At 37.2% G+C, this 23,582-nt stretch overlaps 3 protein-coding genes and 1 long non-coding RNA gene across 7 annotated transcripts in view; 2 read left to right on the top strand and 2 right to left on the bottom strand.

The window, feature by feature from the left end:
- LOC106150623 (protein furry) overlaps positions 1–3,517 on the top strand; it is a 46,572-nt gene extending 43,055 nt beyond the window's left edge. Inside the window, exon 61 of the mRNA XM_087008757.1 lies at positions 118–3,517. Within this exon, the coding sequence (XP_086864883.1) occupies positions 118–278 (161 nt within the window). The 3' untranslated portion in view covers positions 279–3,517. The remainder of the gene's footprint in view (positions 1–117) is intronic.
- LOC106150632 (F-box/WD repeat-containing protein 7) lies at positions 2,094–15,148 on the bottom strand. 4 transcript variants are annotated; one of them, XM_087009139.1, is made up of 13 exons: positions 14,982–15,148; positions 12,503–12,635; positions 11,139–11,263; positions 9,613–10,579; positions 9,095–9,174; positions 8,218–8,344; positions 7,328–7,462; positions 6,931–7,197; positions 6,577–6,690; positions 5,464–5,645; positions 4,753–4,978; positions 4,166–4,376; positions 2,094–3,914 (listed from the first exon to the last, which is right to left on the bottom strand). In XM_087009139.1, the coding sequence occupies exons 2-13, from the start codon at positions 12,614–12,616 to the stop codon at positions 3,646–3,648; spliced, it is 2,817 nt and encodes a 938-aa protein (XP_086865265.1). In that variant the 5' UTR covers positions 12,617–12,635; positions 14,982–15,148; the 3' UTR covers positions 2,094–3,645. The 4 variants fall into 4 exon arrangements, with proteins under 4 accessions (XP_086865265.1, XP_013378993.2, XP_013378994.2 ...); XM_013523539.2 differs by lacking the exon at positions 14,982–15,148 and adding an exon at positions 14,305–14,442; XM_013523540.3 differs by lacking the exon at positions 14,982–15,148 and adding an exon at positions 14,081–14,234.
- Positions 15,149–15,265: 117 nt separating this feature from the next.
- Positions 15,266–17,167, top strand: LOC147763130 (uncharacterized). Its single transcript, XR_015333512.1, has 2 exons — positions 15,266–15,385; positions 16,464–17,167. It is a non-coding gene; the product is annotated as an uncharacterized LOC147763130 (long non-coding RNA).
- A 1,533-nt stretch (positions 17,168–18,700) lies between these two features.
- Positions 18,701–23,186, bottom strand: LOC106150624 (leukocyte surface antigen CD53). The gene is made up of 7 exons (XM_087009162.1): positions 22,836–23,186; positions 22,479–22,709; positions 22,045–22,119; positions 21,597–21,704; positions 20,940–21,158; positions 20,397–20,480; positions 18,701–20,189 (listed from the first exon to the last, which is right to left on the bottom strand). The coding sequence occupies exons 1-7, from the start codon at positions 22,890–22,892 to the stop codon at positions 20,112–20,114; spliced, it is 852 nt and encodes a 283-aa protein (XP_086865288.1). The 5' UTR covers positions 22,893–23,186; the 3' UTR covers positions 18,701–20,111.
- Between the last annotated feature and the right edge of the window lie 396 nt (positions 23,187–23,582).

The raw sequence follows: 23,582 nt of genomic DNA on the forward strand, positions 1-23,582 counted from the left end.
ATTGATACAAAAATACATTTATTTATTAAAACTCACTCTTTTTTCTTCTTCTCCCTCTTCAACCTCTTTTGATATATTTGACCCTAATATGTTAATGAGGTCTTATGCCCTTTTCAGGGCTACTTGTGATCACCAAACCCGAGCACACCCTGGGGGAGGTGTGTGGTCAGCTGATGGAGGTCAACGTCCAGCTGTCCAGATCTATACAACAACTGGAATTAATGTCCAGGGAGGACAGAGAAGTGGTCATGAAGAAGCCAGAGTCCAGTACATTATGAGGGTGAAAGGGCAGCCATGGATCCAAGTGGGAAGTGAATTGGAAAATATTTGACAATGTCTAGATGTGTTATTGCTACAGCTGGTGTCTAGGTGTTATCTACCAGTAGACTTCCCCTTGTAAACAGTCTGTAGCATCTCTGGAGATGTAGAAAGAGTGCTCAGGGTTCAGGTTGTAGGTGTCATATATGCTATATATATGATATTAATAAGAGTCCGTTTTTGTTGAGAGCAGGCTATCTGAAACAATGTGACATGTCTGATTGTCCCATCTAGAGTGGAGAGGACGGTAGAGACTACAGTAGTCGAGAACTCTGTGGTGTGGGGTTATGTCTCACATTGTCTCGTGTCTATTTGTCATGCTTGTCATCCACCTATTGAGACAGCAGGAAAGTAATTGTGACCATAATGGCCAAGGAAATGTGTAATGCTTGCTGCCAAGAGATGTCAAACAGAAATAGTTGGCATTGTTCTGACCCTCTATCTGGAAATTAAGTCTAGACCTTATTTGTTGGTGAGTGTCCAGCAGGAGACGTTTTTTAAAGTGCAATTTCTATTGAATTTGCCCATTTGATATTGATTTATAACAGTAAGGTATAAAATAGTGAAGGACCCCCCTCCCTTGTGTACACAGAAGTAGGGGTTCTAGGGTGGAGGCACTGTGATGCTCTTCAGACAACATTTCTGTGAAAAAAAAACAATAAGGTTTAGTTTGCTCGAAGTAAAAGTGATGTGTTAATTTTTGTTCTGTAAAATGGTACAAAAATGAGTTTATCCATAATATTTCATTTAGTTAAACAAGTCTTGATAGAGCTCTCTTATTTAAGAATGTGTATCCTAATGGATTTATCATTTAATCATATTATTTATTGATTTATTTTAGTTGGTTTAATTTATTCTGTTTAACTGCTGTGCTTTAAGACCGACTTGCACCCTTTAAAAATGCTGAAGCTTTGAAGCTCATCTGTAACTTTGAATGGTTCTATATTTCAGCTGGCACCTGTAAAAAAGTTGCACTTTTTTGGGGGAGTGGTGCCTGATATTAGAAACTGATAATTTATAGAAAAAAATTTTGACAGATGAATTCACAGAAACATTTCAGAATGTGCTGATTTCTAGAAATATTTTACAGACAATAGAGGACAGCGTTTTTTGATAAAATGCATATTCTACTGTGTTTACATGCTGCATGACATTTTACTTGTTAACAGATGAGAGATGGTTCAATGTGTTGACAAGCATAATAGTAATTATTTAGTGTTGATGCTTGTTACATGGAATCTTGATGTTGACAAATGGATTCTGTATCATGTAGAATTTAGAAAGCAAAAGTGTTAGGTAAGTGAAGATTGTAGAAAGATTTTGACGAGGCTGTTCAAGTTAAAGAGAGAAAGATATTAATGTAATATATATATTGAGATGATTAATATTGGAATGTGCCAATTGTTCAGTGTATATAGATGTATTATTGTATAGCACTGGAAATATGAAGTTTTTTTTTATGAAACAATTTGGCTTCATCAGTCATTAATAGCCATGAAAATCTATTCACAGGTTTCCTAGAAACTCAGTTGTTGGTATATTTCATATAATACACAGAGTATTCAACTCCTGAATTATTTACTCTCGACCAAACAAGTTCAGAAACAAAATTGTTCTTCAAATCTTCAGTGTATATAAAAAAGATGGTGGGTGCATTATCCATCAATATTTGGCTAAAAAATTTACCTTACCTCAAAAGAAGTGTTTCCGAATATTTTTGGTAGTTTGTTGCTTTAACATATTTTGTAGTCTTTATAAAAAGAAAAAATAGGAAGTAAAATAGCAGCACAATTTTATTGCACAGAGCTAAAGAAAGTAAACAATATGCATCATAAAACTATACAACTCTACAATGAATAAACTCAACCAAGATAATAGTAACAAATACCAAGTAACTTCCCCTTCATACACTGACATCAGAACGGGATTCTTTTCTTTTTTTAAAAAGAAGTACAATATAAAGGTGAAAACATTCCCTCTTCCTGAGTTAAAAATATTTTAGAAATCCACCAAACCTCATTACAATTACAACTTATACTGAAGAAACTGTCCCACATTACCTTGAAGAACAAATACATTAGACAAAAGTTCAAAGTTAGTCTGTATAATATGCGCTTTTCCATAACAATAAAAATTTCACATGTATACATATTAATCTGACAAATTGTGACCATGAAGTGTATTACAACAAGACAAAATATCTCATTCTGTAAGCCAATTTACATCTATAAAACAAGACGAGCGAACACACTTGTGGTAGAGCAGCTTCAGACAGCATTTGCTTGTCGACCAGGAACATGCGGTCAACTTACACAGAGAAGCACCTGCAGCAGCTTCAATTTTTTCAAAATGGCTGCTCTGCAGCAGACGTTGCCTGTTTTCAGTAATTAAAGCTTCTTGTTGGCAGTCATGATATTCTGGTGCTTTTTAGCTTGATCATCCTCTGACATCCACAACAATGATTACTACACATTACTCAATAGGAATTGAAAATTTAAAAAAAATAACTGGTAATTACACAGAATTTTAAAGTAGGGGGAGCCATCTGCAACTTCAAACATTTAAGCAGACTGCTGGTTGGAGTGTTAGTTATCCCCACCATTGTATCTGAACTGGATAAAAAAAAAGTGACGACAGAACAGAGGTGACAGAACTAGAAATGACAAAATACCCTTCCCCCACAATATTAAAAGAAACATGGTAAACAAAAAAATCAGTACTTAATACCTTTTATGACTGAATTTCTTTGCACAATACAAGGCATCATTGTTCATGCTGTAGAAATGTCTTCTCCGTAATTATTACTAACACCAGATGGCACCACCTCCTGGCCCTGTCCACCATTACACAAGCTGTTTACATGAAAAGCTGAGCATCACATGCCAGTGTGGTTAACATGGAGTAATATGGCTTCCATGCTGCATGACCTGCAGCCGTCAGAGGTGATTATTAAAACTCCCTTAAGAACTAGAGTATGCTTAAGTTTATACTGGTCTTAACCCCCCTTCTCCGCAAACCCACACCCTGAAGCTTTCCTCACAGCATGACCAAAAAAATAAAGGCTACTGTGCACTTTATCGTTTTAGGAAAATGACTGTTAGTTACTGAAAATTAAGTACTGTCCCTTTCCTTTTTTTCACCAGAAGCACCTACGAGGAGACTGAAATAAATCAATTTACAGGTACCAAAAAAAAAAAAATTGTGGTAGTTTGCAGCACAGCTGTTTGTGAGGAGCTGAACTTCAATGTGGTGAAGCTCTGCGAGGATAACTGGTCTCAATACTGGCAAGTAATTGTGATCTTCCCATCTCCCACCTCAAATGTACAGTCACTTCTCTTCTACATCAAAATCAAGAACCAGAAGTTTTGTTTCCTCCGTCCCATTTCGACTCCCCACAGCGCAGACCAGTTTAGTGTTACTGCACCTAACCCTCCACACCACCCCGCCACTGCCACCGCTGTCCAATGCCACCAAGTTCCTCAGGAAGTCACCCGTCCTTAGATCCCAGAGTTTTACAGTGCCATCATCCGAGGACGTGATGACAAACTTCTTGTTAAATTGTAAGCATGTGACAGCACTCTGGTGCTTGTTGGGACCTGAAGGAATGTAAAGAGAAAAATGAGAAATGTTTATATTTTAATCACAGGTTCTGACCAAAAGTTACGCAGCTCACTTAAAATAAAAATTATTTACTTACAATAAATTTGGTGTTACAATTGACAAACAAGCATAAATACCCTACAGTTGTATCAAAAAATTTGGTAACTTTCAAGAAAGCAAAACTTGAACAGATAATACCCAAATCTTTTCCCTCCATACCCCCGAATAATCCCCCCTCTCCCCTTACCTTGTAAAGTCTGCAGACACTGCCCAGTGGTGATATCCCATATCTTGACTGTAGAGTCTGCATTCCCTGAGACCAATATATTGTCCTTCAGCTCCATCCCACTGGTCAAGGACTGGTGCCCTATCAGTGTGTGTAGACAGTTCCCAGACTCCACGTCCCACACACAAATAGATGTGTCCAGTGAACCGCTGACTATGTGGACCCCATCAAACTAGAAATGTAATAACAGGATATAAACTATGATGACAAGGTATAAACTAAGATAAGGCACAAACTTTAGTTATAAGGCATAAGCTATGTGGACTCCTCCGAACTAAAAGAAAGATGACAAGGTATAAAAAATGAGGCCAAAATACTAACATGTACAATGGGGCATCAAAGACTCAAAACTGCAATATATATGACACAAAAAGCACATGAAAGCTGTTGGAACTTGTTCAAGTTGACGATTAAGACGAGGATAAATCAATACTGCAGTAACTAGTGAAAATCTAAGTTTTTTTATTAATCTAATTTTATTCTATTTATTTATATATTTATTTTGAAAAAAAATTTATTTAAATACTTCTTTTCCCACTGCCACCCACCTGTAATGAGTACACTCTATTAGTATGCCCAGTCAGTGTGTGCAGACAAGTCTCTGTCTCTGGGTCCCACACCTTAACTGTGTAGTCATAGGCCCCACTGACCACTCTCCGGCCATCATACTGGACACACCTGACCGCTGCCACATGACCCATCAGGACATGGAGACACTGGCCAGAGTCTATGTCCCAGACTCTCAGAGTGGCATCTCGGGATCCGCTAACAACCCTGGAAACGAAAGGGCTTGCACATAAACTCATTAACTGAAACACTGGTAAGATTACCAGGGCATCAATGTGGAAAAACTATTAGTTATAGATAAAATACTGTTATCACTTAAGTACATGCTTTACATGAAGAATTACGTTAAAACAATTACATTTTGTATTCATGTCTCAAACAAATGATATCTAGAAACACACCAATTTTGTTTTTATCCGACAGAATTTTCCAAACATATATCATTCCTTGCACAAGAGGAAGTATTTATCAAGTTGTAACAGTATTGATATCAATGGTACAGATAGACAAAATTTACATCTGCTTCAGTTTTTTTTCACACCCAACATGGAATTGTCACATGGTTATACTGAAAACTGCCACCAGAGGGGGCACCCCAATGCTCCGTCTTCTCTAACACAATGCTATGAAAATACTTCGAATGGCACATCTGTATTACTAAACAACAATTAATTATGGTATATTCCACTCACTTGCTTCCATGCAGATGCATACACCTGACTGTGGACGTGTGTCCGTACAGAGTGTGTATACACTGACCAGTGTCCGCATTCCACACCTTCAGGGTGCGGTCAGTGGACCCGCTGATGATAATGTTACCGTGCATCTGAGATGACCACACCCCTCCCGTGTGACCGACCAAAGTCCTCAGGCACTGAAACAGAATGATGATACTTTTCGTGTGAGTGTGGATTTGATTTCTATAATAATAAAACCATGCATCTGACAATTCAATAGAGACTTCAGTGTGAACAAGATCATTTTGCAGGAGACAGCTGTAACATTCACAAAGCTTTGGAAATATTCAATTTTCAACAAAAGATTTCTTCTTAATTTTAGTGTTAGCACCACTATACACCTAAGGAAATCAATTTTTGTTACCCTTTCCTTCATTTCTACTAGACACATGCACAGCAAACTAATATGGTCCTTTGATAATAATTCTGTATGACAACTAGCCACCATCACTTAACATGTCTTTCCACCTGGGTACATCAACAACCCACTTACTCAGTTACAGCCCAGACTCAAAAAGTTGCTCCAGTTATAACTTTTTTTCTACCAGCCATTTTTTCTACAACAGTCAAAGACCACATTCAGATTCAAACATCGTACCAGCTGGATCCATCCAACTCTGTGAGAGAGTCTTAGATCCCATTCCCACAGATTTTAGATCTATCTATCTCTGTGGGGAGTCTCACTAGATTACTGTCAGCTTAGTCAGCTTAAATGTCTGTCCCGCCTACTAAAAGCTGTAAGGGGGTAATTAACTACCATGCGCGCTCAGCTGACAGCAATTTAGCATGAACCCCCCAGGGAGTTAGGTCGATCTAGATGGATCGATCTAAATCTATGGGAATGCACTCTTACTAAACTGCATTCAGTGTAATCATTTTAACTGCCTGGCACATCTCCTAGAATAGTTAGGTAATAGGCTGATTACCCCCTAACAACTTGAGGAGAGATGTCAAACATTAAGCCTATTATGGTGATTGCCCATAGGGAGAATCTCTCTCAAAATTGGATTGATCCAGCTAGCATGATGGGTTTATCTGAACACTCCCAAAGTCCCACAGCAGTCTCACCTTTCCTGTGATAGCTGACCACACTTTGAGGGTGTTGTCATCTGAGCCACTGACTATCCTTGTACCACAGAACTCTAGGCAAGTGATCACATGGTCATCATGCCCCTTTAACAACTGAAACAAGGATCAAAATTAATTGAAGTTAAATTATACATACAAAGAATGAAAACTTAAGATGAAGAACAATCGTAAAAACTAACTTATCTTAGGCTGATTAAATTATTTCAGGTCAATAACAAAATTGCCCATCATTGCTTTACCATTTCTTTCAGCCTGCAAAAGCTGGGTTTATTTTTCATTTTTGGACATAGTATCAATTTGCTGATCAATTACAATTTCCAGACAACAAGATACCTTTGGATCTCTGATATTCCCTGTCCTCCAATTTTGTTCAATACGATGCTGACGCATATAAAGGCTTTTCCACGGGCTCTTCTGAAAACTGGACGATGACCGCCTCCTGATGTGGTTCTCAAACACAGTAGTCTCGTCGATATTTTCTTCTCGACATTTTTCTCGCCACAAGAGATTGTCTTCAGCAAGCACCCTCCAGTAACGGCACGTCTGCGCCGCACGAAGTAAGTCTTTTGGATCCAAAAAGGATAGTACATACAGAGCAAGCTAAAGAGAAAAAAAATTGGTAAATTTAACTTACAAAATCATAAAAAAGGAAATGGCTAGTTTGTGAATTTACCATGCAAATGTTAATGCTATTTTCAAAACTTGAATATTGATAGAAAAGCGCCCTTACCTCTTTAGGTAGCAATGAAATAAAGTCCCTCTGGAACTGAGGCTCGATTACCGCCATCATATGGCGTACCTGTGTCGGCTCGCAGAGCTCTATCAGCTCATCCAAGGCCAGAAGACGCTCTGCATTGCTCCAGCCCTGAACACGAAAAATAAAAGACTTCATGTACAACTGCTGTCACAAATATACACAATCACACGTGTTATACAAAAAAATACTTAAAACAAAAACAAAATCCTATTATAATAAATTAAAAGACATGCTATTAAGGCTGCATTCACATGAAAAATCTATTATCTAAAAATCTATTTGCAGTATCTTGTGATCACGGTCTGTGCCCTGAATACCCCTGAATACTGGCAGTGCCGAGAATTAATTACAGCTTTGGAAGTAACTGGCTTGCGCTCTCCGTAATTATGCCGTGGGGTATTCAGGGCACCGACCGTGATCACAAGATACCGCAAATAGATTTTTAGATTTTTAGAAAAAAGATTTTTCATGTGAACGGTCCCTAAGCCTCCTCTCTTCCCCCTCCCTCCCTTCTCTCCTTAAAAAGATGTTTATAAATAGCGCTGTACTTGCTGTGTTAAGTAAAATCCACATTAGCTTCTACAGAATTTCAACACTAAGATATCTGATATTCGAGATGAGACCAACTTACAGAGAAAGTGTGGAAAAACCTTTTCTTACCACACAGGTAAGCACACCTATGTGACGAAATCAATAACATTTTCTCAGAAAGCTGTCAGCTTATATACATAATGTATTTTCTTGCACTAATCCAATATTTCCATTGCACAAAGAAAATGAAGTGTATTCTTCAACCTGCCAATACAGCCTGTTGATTTTTTTTTTAAATCCAAATCATAATGAAAAAGGAATAATGAGCATACCAGGAATGTGTCCAGCCAGTCCGCCAGGCCTTCAGGAGGGTGACTTCGAGACGGAATTCTTCGGATCGGTTGAGCATTTGCACTTGTTTTGATTGTACCAAAATTATGGCAGACATTGGACAGAGCACTGGATGAGAGAGAGAGAAAACATTATCTTTAGAAATGAAACAGAAAAGTACAATAATTACAATTTAACCTTTACAATCAGTGTTAGAAATTAAGGCTTGACCGTCTGCCCGGGGCTGACAACTTTCAGAATGGGCTGAGAAGTTTTCCCACCCGGCAAACATTCGAGCCAGCTACTTCTCAAGATGGCTGAACTTTCGGTCCAGCAACTAATTTTCCTAAGAGGCAAACACTGTTTACAATATTACAAATTTACCAATATACTATGACCATCTAGACCACCAGCACCACTCACATGTGTTATTCCAACAAATGAATCTGTAATGTCTACATCATCAACGGCTTATTACAACTTCCATAGTGATCACTTGGAACCTGACACATCTTAACTAGAACTGTCAGCCATCTTCAGTGAGAACTTATTTATAGACTATCCGGTTCAAGGTGAGATAATAGGTCACAGTGACATTATGGGATTTCACAAGATGTTTTGTCACAGTGAAATTAGATCAACTGCAGTTTTATCAACCAGCAGTAATATTTACACCTACTTTCCTTTAAGATTATTGAATGGAAGTGATGAAATTAAAGGTCCATATCCATCTATACTTATCCAATATTGTTTCTCAAAATGAAAGTAAAAAGATACAACATTTATAAACAAGTATGCTTGCAGTCAGATTTTTTCCTCTAAAACAAGTCAGAGCAGACATATTACTTCTACATTTTTCTAGTTGTAGAAGTTACTCACCTGGATGACTCTCCCGCTTTGAGTCTCTTCCCAGGTGAAACACCACGGACATCATTGCTGATCTCTGATTTTCTTTTCATCTAAAAAAGGTACAAAAAAGCACTAAATCAGAATAAAGTTATCTGTTGTTTTTAATTTGGAGACTAAACAATGGCACTAAAACACAGTCTCTGTGGAAACTGAATACAGGAGAAATTGTGTATGACATAATAAATACAACTCTTTAGCAGAAAAAAAATGCTCATATCATTCACATCCACATCAAAGAAATTACATCAACTAACAATTTGTACATCAGCATTTGTACAAAAGTGTGCAACACTTTCTCTTTTTCTAATAAAGCATTCATTAATGGGATATTTCTGAACTCTGATACAAGTCAGTTTAATTTTAACCAAATAGTCTTCTGAATGATCAATACAATTGCATTTTCAAAGGAAATTAATCCTAATTTTGAGGTACAAAATAAACTACTGACAGGGTAAACTTCCTAGATCACAACATCGCTTTGTACCTACCAAATTCTTGTCCAAAGAGCCTGGAAACCGTGAGCGCAAAGTGAAAGGAGAGACCGACTCAAACTGATCTTCATATTCATCCTCAGAATCTCTCATTTCAGTGTTTCTGTCGCCCAGATACATATCTCTTTCTTCCTCGTCCTCTTCCTCTCCTCCTTCCTCCTCCTCCTCTTCTTGTCTGCTGCATGTATCAATGGGGTCTTCTTCCTCCTCAGTGTCATCATGTAGAGAAGGGAAGGCCCCCTCTACAACAGAAGAGGCAATATTTAACTGTTGGTATGCTGTGGAGAGGCCATTAGTGTTATCATTACTATTACACAGGACAGGTTGGTCCTCTAGACTGTTTTCCCTGTCCGAAAACACACCCAAATCCTCCTCCTCCTCTAACTGCAAGTCCTCATCCTCATCTTCCTCATCTCTATCCTCATCCTCATCACCCTTTTCTGAGACACTGTCACAGTGATTAGACTGAGATTGTTGATCGTTCCTTGTATTACTGGGACTGGCCAGTCCCATGGATGCCTCTCCATTATTATTAGCATGTGTACATGGGGAACTGGCGTCTTCTCTAGCGCAATCAGAACAATGGTCTCCTCTAACACAATCGGCACACTGTGAGTCTGCACTATGGGAACTGTGCCTGCTCTGACACTTCAACTCACTGTTGCCACAGCCACAAGCCTCACTGGAGTGACTGGGCTGGTTTTCAGAAGCTCTACTACACCTACAGGCAAACGTCTCCACCACCACTTCCCTCGTGCTCCCTGGGTTCTTTATACCACAGTCTACATCTTGGGTCGGGTTTGAATCCTGACAAGTGCAAGTTATCTGTTCGTTTTCTACCTCCCTGCCTGATGCTGAAGGTGAGACCTCGTCATGACGCTGCTGGGAATTACAACTGCTGCCTGGTTGTTCTGCCCTGCTCTTCTCTGCCATGCACCTTCTGCCGCGCAACTCCCTGCTGCTGCTGCAATCAGAAATAATCACTTTACATACTTAACAACTTCAGTGTGCGTGTGCGTGTGTCCATGTGCGTGTATGTGTGCGTGTGCCTGTAGGTGTGTGAATGTGTGTCTACATGGCTGAAAGCATTTGCAGGCAGACTTGCATGTTAAACACCAGAGTTGCTCATATTCAGTGTCAGGTTTAATGAAGAATCCTGCTGTCACCAATAATCACACTGCCTTTATGACAACTATGACATAATCAATGCACACCTGACACAGCACATATTAAACATAACGTAATAAACTCAAGGCATCTGTGCAAAATTGAATGTCTCACTGGCCCGTAAATGCCATCACCAAAACAATCATGGTATCTAATCAGTCCTTAGTTGATGAATCATACAGCATATATCAGTTTTTCAAAATGTCAGGAAGAATCAGAACGAAAACATGGTTGTCTACCTTAAATTCAATGTGTCTGTAACAGTATTACAAGGAGTTTTACAAACACAGGTGTCCTGTAGGATTGGCTTCCCTTTATTCTGAAATATCTTTAAAGATAAATACATCATTACCCACCTTTCAAATTTTTTCTGTCTTCTTGTTTTGTTACATGTCAATTTGCCCAGATTTTCTTCCAAAGCACCTGGACCGATGCCAGGAACTCGTCGCAAGTCACTAACGCTAGCAAATGCTCCAAATTTCTGAAAAGAAATATTATAATGAGGTACAAAACCAATAACCTATCTATATATAACATGTGGATGTGACAACAGGATGTGGTCCGGAAAGTCTTCCCAGAATTTCATAAATGAAAACATTACGCCTTTATTGATACAGACATGACTCTTATATTAAATTTCAATTAATTTTAATATCAACATTATGGACGAAAAAAAAAATCCGTATGCAACGTTATGATTCAGTAATCTCAATGAATCAGTAACATAGTCGAGTCCTGGAAACAATTCTTAGAAATACAATTAAACTAGACAAAAATAAGTAGCGCAAGACCAGTTTTGCTCTATATTCAAATGTAAAGACTTCACAAGTCATACTATGTGATTTAATCATCAATATTTCACTGAGGTAAGACCTGCAAAACTAATAAAATACTTCTCATTGTCTATATCTTGCCTGCCAAGCACAATTACAAGTAAGTTATGCCGCACATGTCTACAGTGAAACATCAAAAAAATGAGTCAGGAAAAAAATACAAGCACAAGGTGAACTCTCTCATAACCTATACATCCCTTTATCACTTATATTTTCACCACATATTCTAAAGTAATTTTTGTTGCAAACAAGCTCAGTTAGTAAAAAAATCCAAAAGATATTTTTTTAAATTTCCTATAAAAGCATATCAAAAACATTGTTTTGCAACCTACAGCTTTGAACAATGTATGATGGGCAAAAAAATGTGTTTCTCAACTAGATCCATTTTTTTGCAAATATGACATTGACAAGCATAATTAATTTATAAATATTTCAGAATTCATTCACAAATCTGCTTTGGGATTTTAGTCAAACAGTTACAAAATTACCAGAAATCAATGCTATCAAATCATCATGAGGATACCATTGTGCACTGTGCATCCTATTTCTAGGTAAAATGTAAACCTAACAATACAGTGATTGGCACTCAATGTTTAATATTAAGTATTGCCACATTCAGCAAGTGTCAAAAATGACATGAAGGAAGACAGCAGAGCTTACTATTGATATTTTCATGTTAATTATGAATATGTGAACATCATTTTGTCAAAATAAAAAAAAACTTGTGAAAAGAGCTTTTATTTCTTGTCTGTCAATCACACATCTTTCCACCTACTTTTTTTTACCAATTCAGTGATAAATTAGGGTAGTGTAAAAAAAAACATCTTACCAAATAAAACCAATTCAAGCACTTGGGAAAACTGACTGGTATCACCCCAGCCTCTTACCTTTCTGTAGTCAAAGATGGCCTCTGCCTTGGTTCTTCCAATACCAACTAGGCCTGCTAAGTCATCTACGGAAGCCGAGTTGATATCTAGTCTCTTGCCCCTACTGGTGGCCATGAGATTGCAGGCATCTGAGCTGGAGACAGAGAAATAATAAGACTTTAAAAGACAGTGCAATCTGATGTGGTTTTGGCCAGTTACCTCAACAACCTTTTAGCATTTATCAGACTTTGTTGGGCTCCATAGTAGGATAAGAAGCTCTATAAATGCAGGAGTTTAGGACCACTTATCTTCACTTATTAGCAGAAACATGCATTTCTTGCAAAAGCATTGTTATAAAATTATACTTTTGAGAAAAAGTACTCTTTTCGTCATCAATAAAAATCTGCACAATAAGTCTGAAATTCTATCATCTTAAATGCAATTAACTTAATCTAAAAAATAAAAAAAAAAATTAATTAACAAAATAAAAAGCATGGCAAATTACAATTGATGTTTAAATATAAATTCTTTCTTTTGCAGATCACAGAGGAAAACTGAAACCTTACTTGATATCAAAATGACTTTGTATGAGTACCTATACAATATTAATAATCAACTCAATGGCTTTTATGTTACCATCCAAGAGTCTGGTCTGAAGTCAATATAACACTGAGAAAATGATAAATCAATTCTAGATATGATTCTCAGGACAACAGGAAATTATCTATCCTAAATTTCTCACCTCAACTCACTTGCAGTGGGAACGGGATAAGCACTGTCTTAATGAATGAACTCATATGAACTCAAATGAACAGAACAATACAACAGTGCCTTGTCATTGATTCCCACGACAATCTGAGAATGCTCTATCATCCATTAACACCTATGATGATGACTCCTCTGTTCAAATCATGTTAGACTAACCTTGTGCCACATTGTTTAAATATTCGGAAGAGTCATGATTCACGTCATGAGTAATATTGGAGTTTTCACCTGCTTCATTAGCTCACTTCACAGTAAGTTTGTTAGTGATAGTTCAATATGAAACACTTCTATATATATACATATATAAGGCACCTATTCCTGGCTTACTAGTATTTGTCATAAATACATTCTTTTTGTCACAAATAATACCCTTAAGTCTTGCCACAATAAACTGTGGCTCGGTAGGGCACAGTAACTTGTAAAATGTACATTAAAGGCTACATTAGTAAATGATGTGCAAAGACAATAAGAAATAGCACATTACCAATATTATTTATATCATCGTCACTAGTAATTATCAGCTCAATAATTTTTGTCACTTTACTGTCAAATGCTTGGTTCATGTATAAATGATACTAGTCATGCAAACTCGGGTGTGATAATATATCAGACAAATACCATTAATCATACCAATCAACACCATCAATGCTATATCGATCATTGAATACACCTGTCGAGTTAATATTATTAAATTGGTTACACAATTAACTCCGTTCCCGTGCGTCTCAATTTTTTCAACGCCGGTTTTGTACATTAAAAATGGTCAATTTTGGTGTTAGATTAACCAACACACTGTACCATCAATTAGTCACCGTCTTCTTGCAAGACACTTACATATTTTCTTGTGCGTAGATATTTTTCGCGGATTATAAGTAAGCAGTGAAGCTAGAGCACGACTACCTTGCGAAGAACCACTATCCTCTTCCTGTTCACACGTGGGGGAGGTGACGTATTATATATTTTCTTCCTATAATTATTCCAAATTTTGAAGCTTTGGGAAGCTGATATGTAAGCTGGGAAACATATCTGTCAATAAAGGAAAAATCAGATAAATTTACCTCACTAAGAGGGTGCATTTTTCCTCTCAAATGCTGGATCTGTCAAAGACCTGCAGCACCCGCCATCTTGGTTGTACCTGATGACGTCACGAATCCGGAAACTAACAACTTAGGCGCCACCATCGCAGTTGTATCTACGCACAAGAGGAGACCACTTACGATGCTCACTTAGTTATATAATTTCTTCTACTTTAATCATACAATTATTACACCCGAAAAGAAATGATCGACGGTAAAGCTCTTTCCCTTTTAGGCCGTATTCTGAGAGGATTTTAAGGGGGTGGGATGGGAAAGTGGTCGGACGTTTCGAACGATACAGGCAGTGTAAAAATAAGACAAAAATATATAATTACATGTATGTTAACTGTTAATATATATTACAATTCTTTGATTAAAGTTTTTTAAATACGTAAAATACAAGCATATTAGGTAGACCGCGGCTAGTTGGATCAGAAAGACACCTTTGACCTTGGAGAACCAACTGTGAATGAGTTAGAAACAAAACTGGTTTAAGAACAATAGCTATAGGCCTGCCTATGTGATTTCACTATTTTGCAAATATAATGCCAGATGACTCCCAATATGACAAAAATATCAAATCTTTGTATGAGATTCAAATTTCCACAATAATTACATCCTAAACAACAGATAGAAATATAAAAACAATTTCATCTTACCACCAAAACGGCGATTTTCGCAATTATTCTGAAATCTGTGCTCGCCATCGGTGTTTCATAGCGACCCTCCGTGATTATCTCTTAAGAGATTATTACAAAAACCACGCGTTAAAAAGATCGACCAACTTTGAATATCGGAACAGATTCATATTAGCCTAACCACTGGAAAGTATGGAAAAATTGTCGTTTACCCCAGGTGGACAGTTTCAGTAACAACCTCTCACTTAAAATGGACCATACCTGTTGTAATTTGCATAATAATAAGTTGCTCGTATTGCGAGCTGTCTGCTAGAATGCTCACATAGCAGTTGGACAGAGTCGGGTGTAGACGTAACTGTGGTGCATGGACAATGTCGAGCTTTTATATATATCAGCAATTATCAGGAAGAAGCAAAGGCATTTTTGTGAGTGCTATTTCTTTCAATAATAACCACCGATATTAAATACTAATGGCGCAGACGAATGAAATAATATTTACGGAAAATATTTACCAGTATGACAAGAGTCCTTGTACTACCATTCCCATTGTTACTAGTATGTCACTCAGAATGGTAGAATTCATTGGTTACAATGCATTGGGACTCTAAATGTACGGGATGAACGGCGCTCTCATCTGACTTGATGATAATCCAAGTTTGCTTGAAATCTTTTAACTTAGCTCTGCCTTTTTAGCCGTTTGGACATTTTGTGTGCCCTTTACTATATCCTTGACTAATAACTGCTGTATTCTTCGAAGGAAATTTGTAAATGCTCTCTTTTGCACTTCTGCGAAATATGTCAGCTTGTACTGCAATAAGTATTATAACTTTTTATATCAAGAGCAATTATTTTAAGGGTTGTAGCAATAACCCCCCCCCCCATCCCACCCCGCAAATGAAACGCGTTCGCGTTGTGTTATCAATGTTTCTTATTTTAGCAAGAAGTCTCAAAACAGTTATATCATTAAAGGCATAATAACTCTTTGTATGAGACCTATATTTCACAATAAAAACCTTGTGAATAACTCATAGAAATATAATATATTATGTTTTACCACAAAAACAGCAGTTATAGCTTTTATTCTGATATTTGAACTTGTCTTTAGACCACGTGACCTCCATTGATGTCTATACTTTGTTAAAATCTCTTAAGAGATTTTAACAAAAAACCAAACTTTTTGGAAAAAAAACCAAGGACTAACTTTGAATGTAAAAATGGATTCATTAACCATTGGTAAGTATGGGAAAATTGTTGTTTACTCCAGGAAAATTCATTTTTTGGCCGAAACGAAGAGTTATTATTGCTTTAACTATTTCCAGATCAAAATTTTAGAGTAAGGCAACCTTGTTTTATTTCTGAGCTAGCTGAGCCTGAACATCAGACAAGTCAATAAACAGGCACGCCATTTCAAGTACCCACTCCCTGTGGTTTTACATGTATTGTTCGCATGTTAAAAACCTGCCATTGAGTCTGAAGTTGTAAACATTATTTTTTTCTTTTCAGAACCTCAACGAGATCCTGTACAACATGCGCCTGCAAGTCACCTACGGTGCCTAGCCTTTGTTTCACATCCAGGAACCCCACGCTCATTCTTGCAGCTTTCATGTGAAATCTGAATAAATATTTTTGTAATTCAGCGTTTTTTATTTTGTTATGAGATTATGATGATAGAGATAGTAGTAGTGATGAGGGGAAATGAGTAAGTTTATTAAAATTTCGTGTTTGAAGACTTCCACATTGAACCTGGTAAATCTGATCTTTAAATGTGATCGTATTTTTATGTGATTGGCGGTTTCTATGGTTCCTAAAGAGATCTAAAATTGTAAAAAGCCCAGCATCCTGTAAATAATGAAATTTGAGCATTTTAGTTATTTGAGCACACTATAAGAAAATGTCTAACACGGTTTCTAACAACCTACATTTATAGGTTGAATTTGTATAAATCTGTTCTCATTCTCTGTACCAAAGTGAGAAAATTAAATAAAATACCTGAAATACATTTGGCATTCTTTCATGTAATATTTAGATCAAATTCGAATTTCACAAATTCCTAAATGTGCAGTAAATAATGTACGTTTTTATTAAATTGTGGAACAGCTAAATTTGAGACCCTTCGCATAGACTAGACTTGTCCCACCTAACACCCCTCCAATGGGATGGACTCGCCCCACCTGGCACCCCTCCAATTGAATGGACTATCCCCACCTGACATCCCTACAATGGAATGGAACCCTCCCACCTGACACCCCTCCAATGGAATGGACCCCTCCCACCTGACACCCCTCCAATGGAATGGACACCTCCCCCCTGACACCCCTCCAATAAAATGGACTCCTCCCACCGGACATCCCTCCAATGGAATGGACTCTCCCCACCTGACACCCCTCCAATGGAATGGACCCGTCCCACCTGACACCCCTCAGATGAAATGGACTCGCCCCACCTGACACCCCTCTGATGGAATGGACTCGCGCATCCTGATACCCCTTCAAAGATATGAACTCACCCCAATATTTATTTGGTCAATCCACAGATCTCGATCTTTTCTGTGTAGACATGTATACATAGTATCACACGATCTAATCAGTCACAATTCAACGTAACCTATTTCTCCCTAATATTCCACTGCTGGAATTATTCACTCCCGTGTAAGCTGACCTTGTGATCAAGTTTATAAGAATATATTTATTAAAATGAAGTTTAAACAATTCACTAGCTACTCTTAGGGACCAAACAACTAGCAAGATTGCTTTATAACACCCTTTTAATAATTTTGATAAAGTTCGTTACAGTACTAATATCTATTAAATCATTCCCAGAAGTCATTAACACAAAAATATGGTGGTTTATGCTGTTTAATCGAATCGAGCATTTCATCACATGTCGGTATGAGATACGAAAAGTGAGAGACTAGACTGGGGAAAAGGAAAAGATTAACACTTTGGAAAAAAAACCCAAAAGTTCATTTTCAAAATTTTCTGGAAGGAGTGTATTGCATTGTCTTCCCCCACCACCTTCATGTTTTCCATAACAATTTTTAAATATTTATTCAACGCGATGACAAAATAATTCACACATACAGATGTGTACATCACAAAGGTGACAACGTTCGTGAACAGAAAACATTAAACCTTACATTAAACCTTAAGTGTTAATATTAATGTTGTAAGACAGTCCAATAACGGAATAACACCCTAATTGCGGAAATAGATATCAGGGAGAAATATTGTGAAATTAAATGCAACCTACACCATCGCCAAACAAATGCAAGCGCATCAGAAGAAATATGGTGTTCATCGCAAGGCTTTCAATGTGCTTTTCTATCTCCGTCATATTCTCTGTCTATCGCCCATTTTATTTTATCTTCTAAATCAACACGCAGGTGTTCCAGACCTACTGAATATTGGAAAACATCGTTTGTAATTCTTTTTCGCAATTAATAGTTGTACTTGCAAGTCTTTCGAACTTACAGATATTGTTATACACATGCACCGGTATTGTAACGCGGCCATCGGCGTCGACCGAAAATAAAGTCCTTAACAGAAGATTTGGTGGCATTTTGTCTGCCCGATCTACGTAGATTTAATAAATCGGGAATAGGCCGATTTGCTAAGCTGGACGATGTCTCTGGCTGAAGATAACAAGACTTTTATACACAATCATGAATTCTGAAAGATACAGATAAAGCAACAAAGACATGTCGTCTGCACGTAATGAAAAAACAAGGCGTAATGTTTGATTGATAATTTGGCCTTAAACAAGACATCTCTTTATTACAAGTTTTTTTTTTCTTTTTATGTGAAATGTCCTAATGACAGAAAATATAGATAGTTTTTTAGAAACAAATCAGTTTAGAATAAAGCACCATTTTTGATCAAAATAAAGATACAAATCATTAAGTTTACAACATAAATTAATTTCCTTAGTGGGACTAATTGCAAGAATACATGTACATACACATCTGTTAATCACAATTGTAGTATTAAGGTAATTAAAATCGGTACAGGTTAGAGTCGAGTCACACTATTTATTTTGTATCACTATCCAAGGCTTCAACTACAATTCACAAAAATGTCTTGTTATACATAAGGGAAAAGAAATACGTGAAATATGTGAAAAGAAGTACGAAATGAAAACAACAGGATTTATTCCTGTCATTTGTGTTACATTTGTCTAATTCTTCCCATCCTTGTTTACGTATTTAAAAAAATTAAAGTTTTCAAGTTGTATTCATTTTGATAACACTCTCAAAACAAAGTAACTAATGGCGGAATAAGGGGCGGGTCAGGGGGTCCTGCCCCCCCCCCCCCCCCCCTTCGGTTTCTGGAAAAAAATCACACCAATATTCCCCTCTTGATATAAGAATTTTGAAGAGCTGAATCATAGTTCTAAACACCAAATGGCACCGTTTGCCCCCCTAAACACCGAACCGCTCACCAAAGGGACAAGGGTCGGCTTGATTCGGCCTGTCATTCTTACAAAAAACTGGACCCCCCCTTCAAATAATCCTGGATACGCCCCTGAGTAACTCACTAGTCTTGGCATTAAGGCATCGATCTTCTCCTCCAATAAACTGTTCACAATCTACATCAATCCTCCACTTACAATATTTCTCATATAAATACATGTACATGTATACTTAGTCGTTTTAAAATTGTGCATCCTTTAAGTTCGAATAAATAAAATTTTCTAGTTCCCAACAATATAAACCTTTAAAGTACAACTGTTATAACTCCTTGATAATACATATTGTTATTCACGTCAAAAACCGAAGCTATCCGCAGTTACAGTGTATTTACGGAAGAAATGCAATTATACACTGATTAACATTATACAGGAAACGGGGAGAAAATCGAAAGGTGCTTGATAAATCCCATGAAAAAACCTTAACAATTCCGATCACCAAGGTCTTCTTTCCAATCTTCACCATCAGCCTTGTTTGTTAGCATTAGTTCAAATGTGCTAAAATGGATGCGTTTTTATCGCAGCAAACACAATATTGTGAAAAATGAAACTCCTATTTGCATATAGTCACACCTATCGCAACAAGGTGAATATGTGTAGAGGACATTTCTATGATGCGGGAGACCTTGCTACGGCCAAAACTTAACGAGGATTGCAACGTTTTTTATTCCTACATTTTCACCGCCTTCACATCTGCTCCACCTTGTTTGCGTTCTCATCCGAGACTTTCCTATACATGTAGCATGCAGACACTACCACCAGTACCTGTGGGCAAATGAATAATGCAGTGTAATTAAAGACGTATCATAAGAAAAAAAGACTCCCATTTTTTTCACTGGAAATATGTAGCAAGAGATCACAATGTGCTTTTACTTTACATTCATCAAATTGAAGGTTTAAATCGTTTTAAATGAATAAGAATCTAGAACATTTTGCACCAGTCAAGAAATTTTAACGGAAAATTCAACTTACTTCTAATATTGCTACGGCGACCGCTACACCGATAACGATGTCGGAATATCCCTTCAAGTAATCAACGACCTTCTGGTAGCAGCCCTAAAAATGACGCAGAAGATATCGTAAGTGTCCTTATATAACTAGGAATACTAACAATTCAGTTTAGTTTTAAGGTTGTTTAGTTTTAGCTTTTTTTTTTCAGTGATCATCTACACACAAACAGACACGACCACGCGCGAGAGATCGAGTGCACGCATGCACAAACGCACACACTCTCTCACATAGGGACCATTCCCAGACCCTATCGTACTAACTGTAGATCGATCTATCTCCGAGGGGTTTCTCACAAAATTGCAATCAACTTAAGCAGCTTAGATGTCTGGCACGTCTACTGAGGCTGCGAGGGAGTAATATTAATTATCGTTCAGCAGCTTCAGTATAGGAGTGCCAGATATCTAATCCGCTTAAGCTGAAAGCAATTCAGCGAGAAACCCCTCGGAGATGGATTGATCCTGTTAGGTCGATCTAGGTATGGGAACCCAGTCATACACTACTCACCTCCTCTGAGTAAGAGGAATTTCCAGGCGATATCACAAAGCAGTTTCTTGCGTTGATATCTGTCAGATGAACTGTGCCGTTTAAAAACAAGGTGGCATTATGGCAACAAGAAGCTGGAAGAGCGATGTTCGAATACGTGGCACTGTCCGACACATAAGTCGCTGTCCATAAAGGCGCATTGTGAAAGTCGCGGAAGCTTACGACGCCGCAACAAGAGAACTGAAAAGTGAATATAGATGCATTCACATAAATATTTAAACCTGCGTTCACATCAGACTATTTCAGATCGAAAACAACTAAGTTTTGTTATGAAAGATTAGGTCTAGTTTTACAAAAGAATTGTTCCAAACCTTTGGACGAAAATTGTGTATTATTTCAGTTTAAGAGTAATCAAATAAAGGAAGCATTGATATAAAACATTAACAATTATTTCTTGTCATAAAATGGGTACAATATTTCAATTAATAAATTAAACTGCAACTCATTTAACTTGATTCAAAGCAGATAAAATTTATACAAATTTTGGGGAGTCTAGTTGTTTTATTAAACCTCCAGAAAAGCAAATGTATTAGTCAGATGAAGTATTTAACAAATTATGGTCATCGAAAAAATGAAAACAGTTGCATTGAGCAGGTAAAAAAATAATCTACAGCTTACCTGTACTTGAAAGAAATTCCAAGCTATTGTAATTGCATCGCCGCCATTATAACCCCTAAAACTGTCTTTGATTGTAGCGTTCATGCCATTCTGAACGTAAGCTACTAGCTGAATAAAAAACTAATATAATTCACAGCAAGCTGATGGCTTTAGTTGTAGAATTATCGCAGAGAGCAACAACAGACAAGCTAACAATTAATCTAGAATCAAATACCCCGCTGTTTTAGGAAAAAAACAAAAGGAATGTAAAGCTTTAACAGTGGCATGATAAAAAGTGTCTAGTTAACCTACATGGACTAACAGTGTAATAATGAAAAAAAGTACCTCCATATACTATGTGTGTGCGTGAGTATGTGTGTGTGGGGGAGGGGGGGAGAGGGGGGTAGTGACTGAGTTCCCCATTAAAGTAATGTATTCATTTACTACGAAACTTGCTACGAAAGCATACCTGGTCTTCTGCAACAAACATCATAATGACCACCACTAACTCTGCCAGAACTATACAGGTTAAAACAACGGCGTACTATAAAAATCGGAAAATATCAATAAGTATCTGCTATATACATTTTTAAGATCTAACAACACAAATACAAGTAGCTGAGATATTTCAAATGATTTAAAAAATCTGTATTCATCAGTAGTTTATATATTCTTACTGATCGATGTCAAACACAAAAAAGCAAAATTTGCATTCATCAGGAGACTATATATTTTTGGTTACTTATGATAAAAAGGGCACATAAGAAACAAATAATAACATTTTATAATTTTTTAAGAACGAACCTTATCAATGAAATCATCATAAAAAATACTACGAAATATTTCTGATGTAGGCACATAATTTTTTTTCTATTTCAAAATGAATTTATAATAACTTTGTACCAGCAGCAATAGAGCCTGCTTCTTGGCACACATGCCTATGAAGCCAGTCAGTCCTATAGCCAGTAATACGGCTCCCATCACCAAGCAAATAGTGGCCAGGTCTTGGAATATGGCGGCCAGGTCAAACCTAGGCCCGCCCACGCTGCCCAGCATCTCCGGGAGCTGAGACTTGAGGAAATCGGGATACCACTTCACCAGCGCACCCAGGACGAAGACGCCTAGTCCCGCAAGCTAACGAGACAAATCAAGAAGACGAATTAAGGAATTGGATGCGATCCTCTCTCTCTCTCTCTCTTAATTTATTTAAAAAAAACTTGTTTCTTTCGCGTAAAATGACAATGTATATGTTGAACTTACCATGAAGACGGTATTGATGAAATGTAGTACTCCCTTCGCTATACTGTAAAATTCCATTTTTGTATTTTGCGACAACAAGTGATTTTAGCACATTCATCCAAGTGCTTGCATTATGGGTGTCTCCTCCTGTTTTCAGCTTATCCTTTGGGGAATTTTGTACTGTAACTATAAGCCGAAATTAATAAGTGATTAGATTAATTTTAGTGTTCACTGTTTGCAATATCAGTTATAAATCATGTTTGGATTAAGGTAGCCTTGGCCTCCTTGTTGCTTTTTTTCTGGTCCAAACAAAATTGTCCTTCTCATGTAGCCTTGTTAACACCTTTTTGAGTATATATTTTGAAAGTAACTAATACCAACACGAACCCATACATCAGAGAGCAGTAAACGTCTTCTCATAACAATATTGACTTTATTAAAGAAATTATTGTTGCGATAATAGTTTGTCAACAAAGCTGCTGGCGAAATTCGACTAGAGGTCCGCATGCAACAAATACATCTTTGTTAAGGCAATGTTAACGCAATGGAATAATATCAGCAATTTTGAAAGAATGTGGCTTTTCACTGGATTTTTGTTTGTTTTAGAATGTCAAAAGGGACTTATTGGTTCTTGTTTTCTCAAGGCATTTTTAAAAATCTGGTTTCCTTTTAATCAACAAGGCGTGAAAAATATTTAAAGCGAAATTGACAAATACCAATGTGTAACTTTCGGACGCCAGGGGCTTACTAGAGAAAATCACAAACAAT

The sequence above is a fragment of the Lingula anatina genome, chromosome 3 (assembly GCF_051362555.1).
Source record: "Lingula anatina isolate TDL-2025a chromosome 3, LinAna3.0, whole genome shotgun sequence".
Classification (NCBI taxonomy): Eukaryota; Metazoa; Brachiopoda; class Lingulata; order Lingulida; family Lingulidae; genus Lingula; species Lingula anatina.